The sequence below is a fragment of the Triticum urartu genome, chromosome 1A, assembly GCF_056163025.1.
Source record: "Triticum urartu cultivar PI428250 chromosome 1A, HENAU_Tu73, whole genome shotgun sequence".
Lineage (NCBI taxonomy): Eukaryota > Viridiplantae > Streptophyta > Magnoliopsida > Poales > Poaceae > Triticum > Triticum urartu.
This window is the reverse complement of record NC_141873.1, coordinates 66,007,034-66,021,501: the sequence shown is the minus strand read 5'-3', so window position 1 is coordinate 66,021,501 and position 14,468 is coordinate 66,007,034. Positions and strand designations below refer to the sequence as shown.

The 14,468-nt window shown below is 45.0% G+C and overlaps 1 protein-coding gene across 1 annotated transcript; it reads right to left on the bottom strand.

Moving 5' to 3' along the window:
* Positions 1 to 12,899: 12,899 nt before the first annotated feature.
* LOC147990048 (zinc finger BED domain-containing protein RICESLEEPER 3-like) lies at positions 12,900 to 13,935 on the bottom strand. The gene is made up of 2 exons (XM_087521730.1): positions 13,075 to 13,935; positions 12,900 to 12,977 (listed from the first exon to the last, which is right to left on the bottom strand). Exons 1-2 carry the CDS (start codon positions 13,933 to 13,935, stop codon positions 12,900 to 12,902), a joined length of 939 nt encoding a protein of 312 aa, XP_087377856.1.
* Positions 13,936 to 14,468: the final 533 nt, after the last annotated feature.

Genomic DNA, 14,468 nt, shown 5'->3' with positions numbered 1-14,468 from the left:
GGGCACTTCTTTGCCACACGTGCTCCTGACTGAGACCCTGAAGTCATCTACCCGGAGCCCAAGACCGAAGACTACCGTGGACGTATGCCTGGTGTCACCTGGATCTGTCAAGATCGCCAAGACCGTTTCGGATTATGACAAGTACCACTACACCTGGAGATGTAACGAGTACCCCTACGGAAGACCTGAACGTCTACAAATCGTGTACGACTATAGCCGGTGTGCATTTTGTCAAGTCCGACTACGACAAAGACTACACGATGGGACGCCAAGTACCACTACACCCGGAGACCTTGAACCCGTCAAGTCCGACAACGATTGTGTACAACTACCGACGACTTGCATGTTGCCAAGTACCCTCTCCGGATCGTCATGTTCGACTACCGATAAACATGTACCACTACCATCGCCGAGATCGCGAGAACCTCTACCGTCGACCCTTGAGCATGAGAGAACGACTACTTCCTCTACGCCGACTCGATACACTTCGAAAACGCACGCTTCAAAGGTATAACCCCGAGACGACGTCCGTGAACGCATGAATGCATGTTGGATGAGATGCACCCTTTGTCTGCACCGTGTCCGTATTGTCACTCGTTTTCCATGCCACTAACCCGTGGGACACCCGGAATTCGGGAGCTCCCCACCATTTTTTGCACGCATCCGCACACTTCTCCTTTGCATCGGTATCTCAATCGAGTTACCGGAACTGGAACGCTGTCGTGGCACCGTTTTCGTTATCGTTGCCGTGGCACCCTTTTTCCTTCCACCACGGTGACAAATTCCTTATAATGCTCTTGTCAACTTTTAATAAAAATTGCATAAACTTGTTCATGTCATCCGCATCATGATAACAACAATTAAAATGTTTAAATTGTTGTTGCAATAAATTACTAATGCATATGGGGATTTACCGGATTTGTTGTTTGTTATATCCGGCCCCATTTAAACTGTTTAATGGGTATAGTTTTGTTATGCTTCACCTCTTGCCATGTTAACCAACATTTAATATTGTTGAGTACTTAAACAGGAGAGAACTAAATAATTGATGTGGTGTTTTGTCAATATGCATCCCGATGCACATTGAGCTCCACTTAATTTGTAGGATTGCTTGTGCACTTTGACATGCCATCTATCATTAAATCGGACATGCTTCATAGTTAGTTGTGCATCATGCCATGTTCATGTGTTGGTTGTTTACTATGTTGTGTGCTTCTTTCCGGTGTTGCTTCTTCGGGTTGGGTCCGATAACGTTGCGTTTGTGAGGATCCGTTCGACTACGTCCGTTTGTCTTCTTCATGGACTCGTTCTTCTTCCTTGCGGGATCTCAGGCAAGATGACCATACCCTCGAAATCACTTCTATCTTTGCTTGCCAGTTGCTCGCTCTTTTGCTGTGCCTATGCTGCGATACCTACCACTTGCTTATCGTGCCTCCCATATTGTTGAACCAAGCCTCTAACCCACCTTGTCCTAGCAAACCGTTGTTGGGCTATGTTACCGCTTTGCTCAGCCCCTCTTATAGCGTTGTTAGTTGCAGGTGAAGATTAAAGTTTGTTCCTTGTTGGAACATGGAGATGTTGTTCCTTGTTGGAACATGTTTACTTGTTGGGATATCATAATATATCTTATTTAATTAATGCATCTATATACTTGGTAAAGGGTGGAAGGCTCGGCCTTATGCCTAGTGTTTTGTTCCACTCTTGCTGCCCTAGTTTCCGTCATATCGGTGTTGCGTTCCCGGATTTTGTGTTCCTTACGCGGTTGGGTTATAATGGGAACCCCTTGACAGTTCGCTTTGAATAAAACTCCTCTAGCAAGGCCCAACATTGGTTTTACCATTTGCCACCGAGCTTTTTTTCCCTTGGGTTAGGCTATCCCAAGGGTCATCTTTATTTTAAACCCCCCGGGCCAGTGCTTGTCTAAGTGTTGGTCCAAACTAGAGCCCCTTGCAGCGCCACCTCGGGGAAACTCGAGGGCTGGTTTTAGTTGTACGGATTGCTTATCCGGTGTTGCCCTGAGAACGAGATATGTGCAACTCCTATCGGGATGTCGGCGCATCGGGTGGTCTTGCTGGACTTGTTTTACCATTGTCGAGGATGTCTTGTAACCGAGATTCCGAGTCTGATCGGGTCTTCCCGCTAGAAGGAATATCCTTCGTTGACCGTGAGAGCTTGTGATGGGCTAAGTTGGGACACCCCTGCAGGGTTTTGAACTTTCGAAAGCCGTGCCTGCAGTTATGGGCAGATGGGAATTTGTTAACGTCCGGTTGTAGAAAACCTGAAGTTGACCTTAATTAAAATGCATCAACCGCGTGTGTAACCGTGATGGTCTCTTTCCAGCGGAGTCCGGGAAGTGAACACGGTGTTGGAGTTATGCTTGACGTAGGTTGTTCTAGGATCACTTCTTGATCATACTTTTATCGACCGCGCTTTGCCTTCTCTTCTCGCTCTCATTTGCGTATGTTAGCCACGATATATGCTAGTCGCTTACTGCAGCTCCACCTCATACCTTTCACCTTACCCATAAGCTTAAATAGTCTTGACCGCGAGCGTGTGAGATTGTTGAGTCCCTGTGGCTCACAGATACTTCCAAAACCAGCTTGCAGGTGCCGAGGTTACCGTGCAGATGACGCAACCAAGCTCAGGAGAAGCTCGATGAAGATCTTGTCCTTTGTGTTGTTTCGTTCTAGTTGATCAGTAGTGGAGCCCAGTTGGGGTCGATCGGGGATATGTGTAGCTTTTGGGGTGGTCTTCTTTTATTTTGGTTCCGTAGTCGGACCTTGATTGTATCTGGATGATGTAATGCTTTATTCATGTATTGTGTGAAGTGGCGATTGTAAGCCAACTATGTACCTCTTTCCCTTATGTATTACATGGGTTGTGTGAAGATTACCTCACTTACGACATTGCTTTCAATGCGGTTATGCCTCTAAGTCGTGCTTCGACACATGGGAGATATAGCCGCATCGAGGGCGTGACAAGTTGGTATCAGAGCCTTCCTCGACCTTAGGAGCCCCACTGCTTGATTGAATTAGCTGCTGTTGTTGAGTCTAGAAAAATGTTTTGAGTCATTAGGAATTATATGTCGGAGAGTTTAGGAATTCTTTTTACTCCCCAGTCCCTTCATCGCTCTGGTAAGGCATCCTGACGTAGAGTTTTGACTCTTCTCTTCTCAAATTTTCACTAAAATTTTTTTTAGGATCACGCAGGTATTTTGGAATCGTTCTGATGGTTTTGTGACGAGAACATTGTTCTTGGTGCCTCCTGACATTTAGGGGTTGTGGCGGTGTCCCGGGGAGTTGAGCTCCGAGGTGTTGTCGTCACAATTTTATTGTTGCAGTTCTGGAATACCTGAGTTTAGTTCGCCGACATCGAAAATCTCTTTTATGCAGTTGTTGGTGAGATAACCTCGACGCCACCCAGTACTGGGGCGGGAGTTCGGGAGTATCGCCATAACTCGTATAACGGATGCTTTTCGAAGGTTGAGGTAGATGATTTCCGAAGGTTTCTTGGTTATGTGTTGAAGGATGGATACAGCTGGATGTAGGATTTGTTAGTTTTGGGTGAGATATTATGCTTCCCCTGTATCCCCAACACCTGATTGCATAACCGGAAAATTTCGGGAGTTTATAAGTGGGAATTCAAGTAGCTCTTAGTATATCTTTCCGACAGATGTATGATATGAAATTGGGGTTTGACGTCTAGTGGTCCGCCTATCTACGGTTGGTTTTATAGTGGTCTCGTTGTGTCTTAAAGAGTCCTTGGCTATGCCGACTCGGGGACGCTTCGTATGTCATGTGCACTGCCTTGTACATGATGGTCCTGTACGATCGAGCCCGTGTAGGCCCCACCACGAAAACTTCGGACGAAATCTCTATCATATGTTTGTTCTGGCTTATTCTGCAAGCCAATCCTTGTTTTGTTTTGAGATGTGGTATTCGAGTTGCTTCGAAGTCAAATGTTGATTCCATACCTTTCTCATAGTGGTGTTCTCATACTCCGATGTGAATGCAAATCCTTCATGTTCATCAAGATTGTTTTTGTCAATCCTTTTTAACCGGTGTGTTTTCTCTTCAAGTGAAGCCGATCATTTCAACATCCGCAAGATCAAGTATCAGTTTCTTCTGAACGGTGTTTGTTTCATCCGTATCCAGGTTGCCTTTGTTTTCCCTCCCTCCCACCCTTCTCTTCAAGGACTCAGATTTCTTATTCAAGTATCATTTTGTTCATGGGAAGCCTCTCTATTCCTTTTCCGTCAATGTTCTTATCCGGTGATTCTCATGAAGATTCTAATGGAGCTTCAAGTTCGTCATTCTTCATTCTTTTCATCTCCGGTGGTTTCAAGTCAAGCTTCGTCGATCATATCCCTTTCCTCATTTCAAATGTTTTCCCATGCCGTTGCAACTCTTAATCTTTCACATCTCACTATTCAATTGTTCTGGAGTGCTCAAGATGTCTCGAAGATTCGTGTTTTCCACTCTGCATTCATTCAAGATCTTTCGAGGATGTTCTCTCATTCAAGTCATTTAATTCAACCGGTGCAATCCTCTCTTTTAAATCATTTCAACGGTGTTTCTTCTTAGTGGGCCCTAACCCACATGTCTTTTTCCAGGATCTTACTTGACTCTTCTTATTTTCCCGGAGCTATCCTCAAATTCTTAAAGTTTGACGTGAGAATGAATTGTCATCAGTCAAATGTCTTTCTCCAAGATCTTTCAAATTCTTTTCACCGTTGACTCAGCCTTTCCATTTTTCATTCCAGAGTATCTTAACAATTCACGGTGATGTTTCTCGTCGTCACTCTCAACATTTGAAGACCGAAGAAGAGCTTTACCTTCATATCTTATCCGTTTTCTCAGAGATTTGTGGTTCTAGTTCGAGGCCATCCTCTCATAATTGTTTTGATTGTGGCAATTCTTCTCATCTATCCGGAACAATTCAAGAGTCTTCTCAGTTTTTTTATCCGGAGTCCTTCAATTCAGGTTTATTCATGCTCAGTTTTCAGCTCTCGTTCCCCAAATCTCACCGGTGCATCATTCAATATTCTTTAATCAGCTCGTAATCTCTTCGTTCTCATGGATCTAAATCCTCAGAAGTATCTTCGTTCATTTCATAATTCTTCCCAGTGTTTCTTTGTCTTTACTTCATTCATTTTTAATTCTTACGGTGGTTTGATCAAGATTCTTCTTTTTTCGTTATCATACAAATTCATTCGTTGTTTCAATCCTACCGGTGTTTCATTGAAGACCTTCCCAAGTTTGATGTTATACTCTCTTAATCTTTTCTACGAGAATAAGTAATATGCCAAATCCGTTGATTGTCATCAATTTAATTTGGTGAAGGATAAGCATAATGTAATTCTTATTCTTGTTTCATCCAAGTGATTTAATTCCTTATTCCAGAGGCTCATCAAGCTCTCGGTTTTCAATTGTTTTCATCTCCTCTTTTTTCCCGGAGTTCCAAGCTCTAATTATCACGGAGATCCATCTAAATCATTACAAGGTTTCACCTTGTGTTTCCAACTTCTCTTCATTTTCGTTTACCGGAGTTCTTCATGAAGGTTCTACGTGATGGTTCATCAAGGATTTAATTCCTTCTCGAAGTGTTCATCAAGATTCTTTTCAGAGGAGCTCAAGCATTCTTCTTCTTTCTATCCGGAGTGCAATTCTTTCTTCCGTATCATTGGAGGTGGTATTATGTCATTCTTGATAACTTGAGTTCATGTTTCATGATTCACATGTTGTGAAGAATGAGGTATTTTAAATCCACCAATCTCTTCGTTGGAGTTATCTTGTGTCATGTTTCACCTATAGCCTTCCCTAAGGATTGTTGCTAGTTATGGTGCTTATAAATGATCCATGTTCTTCATTTATCCTATCAGTGAGATAAGTTTCTCATCTCCTTGTTGTTATCAGTCCAATATATCGTTTTCGTTAGTGGCAGATTTTCACCTCTTGGTTTTGAGATGTTTTCCATAAGCCCACTACAAGCTTACTGTTTTCGTTGTTGGTTTTTGCAACAACTCCGTTTGACCCTTCTCCTAAGGATGCTTTTCAAACTCTTTTGTGACAGAAGTTGGCTTTTCTTCTCCATTCTTTTATTTCAATGATCTAGCTTCTATTTCTCTCTTCCGGAGGCATTGCGATGTTGTTCTTTTCACCCATCATCTCGTTTTGTCAAAGATCATGTTTTTTCGTGCTTATCCATTTAACCGGAGTGCTGTCCGAAGCTGTTCTCCCTTGTTCGTCTTTTCTAGCGGTGTGTTTTCAATTTCGTTCATCTCCGTTGTATTCTTTCTTTCAATTTGTTCAACTTTTCAAGGTTTCTTGGTTTCACTCGTTTGTCAAAGAAGCAACTTAGTTTTACCTCTTCTCTTTCTCTTCTGTTTTCCCTCCGGTGCCATTCTAGATCTCGGGACGAGATCCTCTCATAGTGGTGGAGTGTTGTGACGCCCCAAGGCCGGAGCTTCAGATGCCTTCCAGGGTTTCCGGGTTTTCGTCGTGTGAGTTGTTGGTTTGTTGCATTCATCTTTGCATCATGTCATAAATCTTTTGCATCTCAACTAAATAATTTGTGTGGATCTTCGATCCATTTAAATCGAGGGAAGGATGACTTGTCTTTATAATATATCCTCCCGATATTAGTGGAGCTATTATAAAATAATCCATTCTTATGGAATCACCTAAAACACACTTGCAAATTTCCCCATGCCTTTGTTATCTCGCTGCTTGACCTCGAACCTTGCCATTTATTCTTTTATCATTTTCCGGAGCTCTACCAAAATTCTCAACATTTTTGGAAACTCCTAGAACCTAGTCCTAGTTCAAACCCATTTGAATTAAATTCAAATGAGTTTGAATTTACATCTTCCAATCTTGGCCTTCTCTATTTCCACGGAACAAGCGTATTTTTGTGAGTTCGGGAAAATTATCCCCTTGTCCAAAATCTTTTCCTAAACCTCTCTTTCTTTTCCTCTCTTTTCTGGTCTTTTCTGCTAAAGTAATATGAGAGAGAGTGGGGGGGGGGGGGGTGGAAGTCAGCCCAGCTGGGCCTCCCAGCCATCTGCGCCTAGGCCCATTTGGCCCAAGGCCATCCCGCAGCCCACTGCTCTAACCCTAACCGATCGCTACCTCTTTCTCTCGATCCCCACTCCCTTCCCTCGTTCTCCTCCCTCGCGCCGCCACTCACGCATCGCCAAGGAGAGGGAGAGTGCTGCCTCGCTCGATCCTTCTCCCTCTCATCCTCACGATCTCCTCCCTTCGAGCATCAGCCGCCTCCAGCAGCCTCCTCCCATCACGTTCCTGCCTTGCCCCTCCATGAACGTCGCAAGACCTCGCCGCTGCCTCCCCGCCTCCGGCCATGGCGCCCGCGTCGGTGAACCGACTTGCCCTGCCGCGCTGGCGACCCGACCGGCCCTGCCGCGCTCTACTCCTTCCCCCGCGTCCCCGTCTCGCCAGAGCGCTCCACCACCATCGCCGCCTCCTTGCTCGGGAGAGCAAAGGCTCAATTCCGAGCAGCACGAGCGCTCCGCTTTCTCCACCGAAGCTTTTCTGCTGCTGCGCCATCGCGTCCATGTCCAGCAAGCCGCCGCCGCGCCTTCTAGCCTCCTCCCGCGTCCTGCATCGAGCTTCTCGGGCCGCGCATCGCTAGACGCCGTCCCTGCTGCCGGGGAACCTCGGTTCCACCCGTTCCCCGTCTCCGGCGCCGCGCAAGGCCTCCCCCATGCCTCGCTAGCTGCTGCTGCGCCGCCACGTTCCTGTTCGACCCTCTGCATCCACCTCCAGCAGCTCCACCTGCGACCTCCCCTTCGTCACCGCCTCGTGCTGTCCCTACCGACTGCGACCAGGGAGCCCCGCCGCTCGCCGAACGTGACATCCGCCTCCTGTTCGTGCTGCATCGTCTCGTTCACGGGCACTTCTTTGCCACAAGTGCTCCTGACTGAGACCCTGAAGTCATCTACCCGGAGCCCAAGTCCAAAGACTACCTTGGACGTATGCCTGGTGTCACTTGGATCCGTCAAGATCGCCAAGACCGTTTCGGATTATGACAAGTACCACTACACCTGGAGATGTAACGAGTACCCCTATGGGAGACCCGAACGTCTACGAATCGTGTACAACTATAGCCGGTGTGCATTTTGTCAAGTCCGACTACGACAAACGACTACACGATGGGACGCCAAGTACCACTACACCCGGAGACCTCGAACCCGTCAAGTCCGACAACGATTGTGTACAACTACCGACGACGTGCATGTTGCCAAGTACCCTCTCCGGATCGTCATGTTCGACTATCGATAAACATGTACCACTACCATCGCCGAGATCGCGAGAACCTCTACCGTCGACCCTTGAGCATGAGAGAACGACTACTTCCACTACTTCCTCTACGCCGACACGATACACTTCGAAAACGCACGCTTCAAAGGTATAACCCCGAGACGACGCCCGTGAACGCATGAATGCATGTTGGATGAGATGCACCCTTTGTCTGCATCGTGTCCGTATTGTCACTCGTTTTCCATGCCACTAACCCTTGGGACACCCGGAATCCGGGAGCGCCCCACCATTTTTTGCACGCATCCGCACACTTCTCCTTTGCATCGGTATCTGAATCAAGTTACCGGAACTGGAACGCTGCCGTGGCACCGTTTTCGTTATCGTTGCCATGGCACCCTTTTCCCTTACACCACGGTGACAAATGCCTTATAATGCTCTTGTCAACTTTTAATAAAAATTGCATAAACTTGTTCATGTCATCCGCATCATGATAACAACAATTAAAATGTTTAAATTGTTGTTGCAATAAACTACTAATGCATATGGGGATTTACCGGATTTGTTGTTTGTTATATCCGGCCCCATTTAAACTGTTTAATGGGTATAGTTTTGTTATGCTTCACCTCTTGCCATGTTAACCAACATTTAATATTGTTGAGTACTTAAACGGGAGAGAACTAAATAATTGATGTGGTGTTTTGTCAATATGCATCCCGATGCATATTGAGCTCCACTTAATTTGTAGGATTGCTTGTGCACTTTGACATGCCATCTATCATTAAACCGGACATGCATCATAGTTAGTTGTGCATCATGCCATGTTCATGTGTTGGTTGTTTACTATGTTGTGTGCTTCTTTCCGGTGTTGCTTCTTCGGGTTGGGTCCGATAACGTTGCGTTTGTGAGGATCCGTTCGACTACATCCGTTTGTCTTCTTCATGGACTCGTTCTTCTTCCTTGCGGGATCTCAGGCAAGATGACCATACCCTCGAAATCACTTCTATCTTTGCTTGCTAGTTGCTCGCTCTTTTGCTATGCCTATGCTGCGATACCTACCACTTGGTTATCGTTCCTCCCATATTGTTGAACCAAGCCTCTAACCTACCTTGTCCTAGCCAACCGTTGTTTGGCTATGTTACCGCTTTGCTCAGCCCCTCTTACAGCGTTGTTAGTTGCACGTGAAGATTGAAGTTTGTTCCTTGTTGGAACATGGAGATGTTGTTCCTTGTTGGAACATGTTTACTTGCTGGGATATCACAATATATCTTATTTAATTAATGCATCTATATACTTGGTAAAGGGTGGAAGGCTCGGCCTTATGCCTAGTGTTTTGTTCCACTCTTGCCGCCCTAGTTTCCGTCATATCAGTGTTATGTTCCCGGATTTTGCGTTCCTTACGCGGTTGGGTTATAATGGGAACCCCTTGACAGTTCGCTTTGAATAAAACTCCTCTAGCAAGGCCCAACATTGGTTTTACCATTTGCCACCTAGCTTTTTTTCCCTTGGGTTAGGCTAGCCCAAGGGTCATCTTTATTTTAAACCCCCCGTGCAGTGCTTGTCTAAGTGTTGGTCCAAACTAGAGCCCCTTGCAGCGCCACCTCGGGGAAACTCGAGGGCTGGTTTTAGTTGTACGGATTGCTTATCCGGTGTTTCCCTGAGAACGAGATATGTGCAGCTCCTATCGGGATGTCGGCGCATCAGGTGGTCTTGCTGGACTTGTTTTACCATTGTCGAGTATGTCTTGTAACCGGGATTCCGAGTCTGATCGGGTCTTCCCGCTAGAAGGAATATCCTTCGTTGACCGTGAGAGCTTGTGATGGGCTAAGTTGGGACACCCCTGTAGGGTTTTGAACTTTTGAAAGCCGTGCCCGCGGTTATGGGCAGATGGGAATTTGTTAACGTCCAGTTGTAGAAAACCTGAAGTTGACCTTAATTAAAATGCATCAACCGCGTGTGTAACCGTGATGGTCTCTTTCTGGCGGAGTCCGGGAAGTGAACACGGTGTTGGAGTTATGCTTGACGTAGGCTGTTCTAGGATCACTTCTTGATCATACTTTTATAGACCGCGCTTTGCCTTCTCTTCTTGCTCTCATTTGCGTATGTTAGCCACCATATATGCTAGTCGCTTGCTGCAGCTCAACCTCATACCTTTCACCTTACCCATAAGCTTAAATAGTCTTGATCGCGAGGGTGTGAGATTGCTGAGTCCCTGTGGCTCAGAGATACTTCCAAAACCAGCTTGCAGGTGTCGAGGTTACCGTGCAGATGACGCAACCAAGCTCAGGAGGAGCTCGATGAAGATCTTGTCCTTTGTGTTTTTTCGTTCTAGTTGATCAGTAGTGGAGCCCAGTTGGGGTCGATCGGGGATATGTGTAGCTTTTGGGGTAGTCTTCTTTTATTTTGGTTCCGTAGTTAGACCTTGATTGTATCTGGATGATGTAATGATTTATTCATGTATTGTGTGAAGTGGCGATTGTAAGCCAACTATGTACCTCTGTCCCTTATGTATTACATGGGTTGTGTGAAGATTACCTCACTTGCGACATTGCTTTCAATGCGGTTATGCCTCTAAGTCGTGCTTCGACACGTGGGAGATATAGCCGCATCGAGGGCGTGACATTCACCCTCAGGGTTGAGGGTATGTACCAGTAGCTATGTGTTTGATCTCTCTCTCTCTCTCTCGTGTTCTTGATTTGGCATGATCTTGATGTACCACGAGCGCGCTTGTGCTATCCATGACGAGGAGGGTGTAGTTCATCCTCAGGGTTCCCTTTCTGTCACTGGGATCAAGCACCGTAAGATTGAACCAACTACAAAGCACCTTTTCCCAATGCAAGATAAATAGATCAAGTTGGCCAAACAAAACCCAAATATCGGAGAAGAAATACGAGGCTATAAGCAATCATGCATATAAGAGAGCAAAGAATCTCAAATAACCTTCATGGATATAAAAAGATAGATCTGATCATAAACTCAAAGTTCATCCGATCCCAACAAACACACCGTAAAAAGAGTTACATCATATGGATCTCCAAGAGACCATTGTATTGAGAATCAAAAGAGAGAGAAGAAGCCATCTAGCTACTAACTACGGACCCGAAGGTCTACAAAGAACTACTCATGCATCATCGGAGAGGCGCCAATGGAAGTGGTGAACCCCTCCGTGATGGTGTCTAGATTGGATCTGGTGGTTCTAGACTCTGTGGTGGCTGGAATTGATTTTTGTCGACTCCCCTAGGTTTTCTGGAATATTGGGGTATTTATAGAGCAAAGAGGCGGTCCGGGGGGCACCCGAGGTGGGCACAACCCACCAGGGCATGCCTGGGCCTCCTGGCGTGCCCTGGTGGGTTGTGCTCTCCTAGGAGCACCCCCAGTCATAGCTTGGCCCATTAGGTGTCGTTTGGTCCATAAAAAGTTTCCGTAAAGTTTCGTTGCATTTGGACTCCGTTTGGTATTGATTTTCTGCGATGTAAAATCATGCAAAAAATAGCAACTGCACTTGGCACTATGTCAATAAGTTAGTACCAAAAAATGACATAAAATGACTACAAAATGATTATAAAACGTCCAAAATTAATAATATAACAACATGGAACAATAAAAAATTATAGATACGTTGGAAACGTATCACATCATAATACTACCCAAATCGGCAATTCATTCAATTGTAGGGATTTAGGATTGCACTTTGAAGTTCAACTTCTGTCAGTTTAAAAAGTGGAGACATCTAATCTACTATCTGAAATGCAGGTGCAATGTGGTGTGGGGCGCACATGTTACCTCTGGGCTCATGAGGTTTATGGTGTAGTACCTAACATAATGAGCTTGGCGAAGCTATACCTGGACGCGAGCCGAGCCGAGCCGAGCTCGGGCCGAGCCAGCCATTAGCTCGCCCAGCACGAGCCGAGCCAGCCCGAGCTAACTGCTCAGGCGAGCCTAAGTAGCATGCTCGACCCGAGCTGTGTGCTGGCTCGGTCCAACTCGGCAGTTCGTGTGCACTGCACATCAGCGTGCAGACTACTCCCTCTCTTCCTAATATAGTAGTATTTATATGTGCTAAGTGCTAACTTTGACAGCAAATACACCCAAGTGCTAACTTTGGACATCATCAACACTGAAAGCCTAAAACTTTGACAGCATGTACACCCAAGTTTGGACAGCATTAACACTGAATGTCTGAAACTATTGACAGAAAAATACACACAGGTTTGGACAACAAGTACACTGAAATTTGGACATCAAATGCACCCAAGTTTGTACAACACTGAAGAAATTGAGATGAACATAAACCATTCATGAGTTTAGCAAAATAAGATGACATATGTCACATCCATAGTTCAAAGTTCAATGACAACATAAACTTAATAGTCCAAGGTTGAGAAGTTGACATATGTCACATCTAAAGTTCAGGAAACATAAGCCATGCAAGAACTCCATCATTCAAGGGTGATGACCAATATAGATCCATTGCTTGATTTACTTCCATGTGCAAATTTAACAAATGCATCTTGATGGTCTTCTCCCTACAATGTATCCTACATGTAACAATGGTTATTGTAAATAAGAAAAGCCTACAAGTAACAAAAGTAAACTAAAAAAATCTTACAAGTAACATACTTACTAGTAGTTGCAATCTGCCACACTTTTAGGCAATTTGACCTTCTCCACATCCTCCTCCTCATCATCTTCTTCCACATCCTAGTTTTGTGCAAGTTAGCCATTAGATTTTTAGTTTATGGCAATAACATGATGCATATTGAAATCATACGACATAAAGCATAGATCAAAATCATACCAACACATTTAAGTCTTTGTGAGCACCCTTGATATAGCTTCCGCCACACACCAATGCCTCCACCATGTATGGTTTTAGAGAGCTTCGATAATCATCCAGAATTCTTCCACCGGTGCTAAAAGTGGATTCAGAAGACACCGAGCTAGCAGGGATAGTTAAGAATCTTCTTGCCATGTTTGCCAAAACAGGATACCTAAGTGCATTCACCTTCCACCACTCTAGCAGATTGAAAGTGGCGACCATACCCTCATTTGCATCATCCATATAGTTTCTCAATTCACTCTTAGATCGTTTTGTAGAAGTGGATGATAAGAATGAGAGAAACTCAGAATCTGCAGGTGGCATTGAGGTACTTGTATTGCAAGTATTCTTGCATTGAGGTTCAGCTTGCCTCTTTTGAGAATCAAATTTCTCATACAACTTGTCCAAATCTTTCTTGAATGCAGACAACTCAGTTTCAGCCTTATCCTCATCATAGATCTGCCCAAAGCACCAATCCACGTACTTCATTTTGTACCTTGGATCCAGGAAAGTGGCAAGAACCATGACATTGTTTGGTTCTTCCCAATATTTGTTGAACTTGTCCATCATAGCATGTCCCATAGCATTGTAGGTTTTGTCCTTATGAACCATGGCTTTTCTCAAAGCAATTTTGATACTCACAATGTGGGGGTAAAATATGTTGGCGGTGGGATAGGATTGACCTGAAAAGGCTGTAGTCACTCTAGCAAAAGCAAACAACAATGGTTCAATAAGCTGAAACATATCCCATTCTTTGTTTGTAGGCTTCCACTTGTACTTGGCATCCGAATCAGCATAAGACACCAAGGCTTGCCTATATGGTCGGCCAGTTTCCAACATCTTGTATGTAGAACTCCACCTCGTGCAAACATCTAGGGTCAAATGCGCTCCAATTTTAAGGCCTAAACTCCTGCAAATCTCAACAAATTTGTGTAGCCGGGAAGGGGACTTCTTGAAGTACTTCACTGTCTCCCTTAGGTTCGTTACCAAAGTGCTCATGCAGGCTGTCCCATCCTGCACTACCAAGTTGACAATGTGAGCACAACACCGGACATGGAAATATTTGGCTTCAAGGTCTGTCCCTCTTCGAACAGAAAACATTGCCTTCAAATCTCTAACAGCTGAATCATTGTTTGATCCATTGTCTAGTGTGATGGACACTATCTTGTTTTCTATCTTCCATTCAGTCACACATTCAAACAACGCAACAGCCATGACGTTTCCACTGTGAGGGGGGTCCAACTCCATGAACGCAAGCACACGAGTCTGCATCCTCCAATGTCCTTCATAGTTGTGTGCTCATACCCATTGGATGGCACACCTAGAGGAAGACCGGATTCACCTCTAACATTGGACGGCTTGTACCCAAGCCG

What these genes read in the sequence shown, in the direction of transcription:
- LOC147990048 (XM_087521730.1), bottom strand. Translation starts at nt 13,935, where the DNA reads ATGTTGGAAACTGGCCGACCATATAGGCAAGCCTTGGTGTCTTATGCT. An exon ending in ACAAAGACTTAAATGTGTTG is followed by an intron (nt 12,978 to 13,074) that starts GTATGATTTTGA and finishes GCACAAAACTAG; the next exon opens with GATGTGGAAGAAGATGATGA.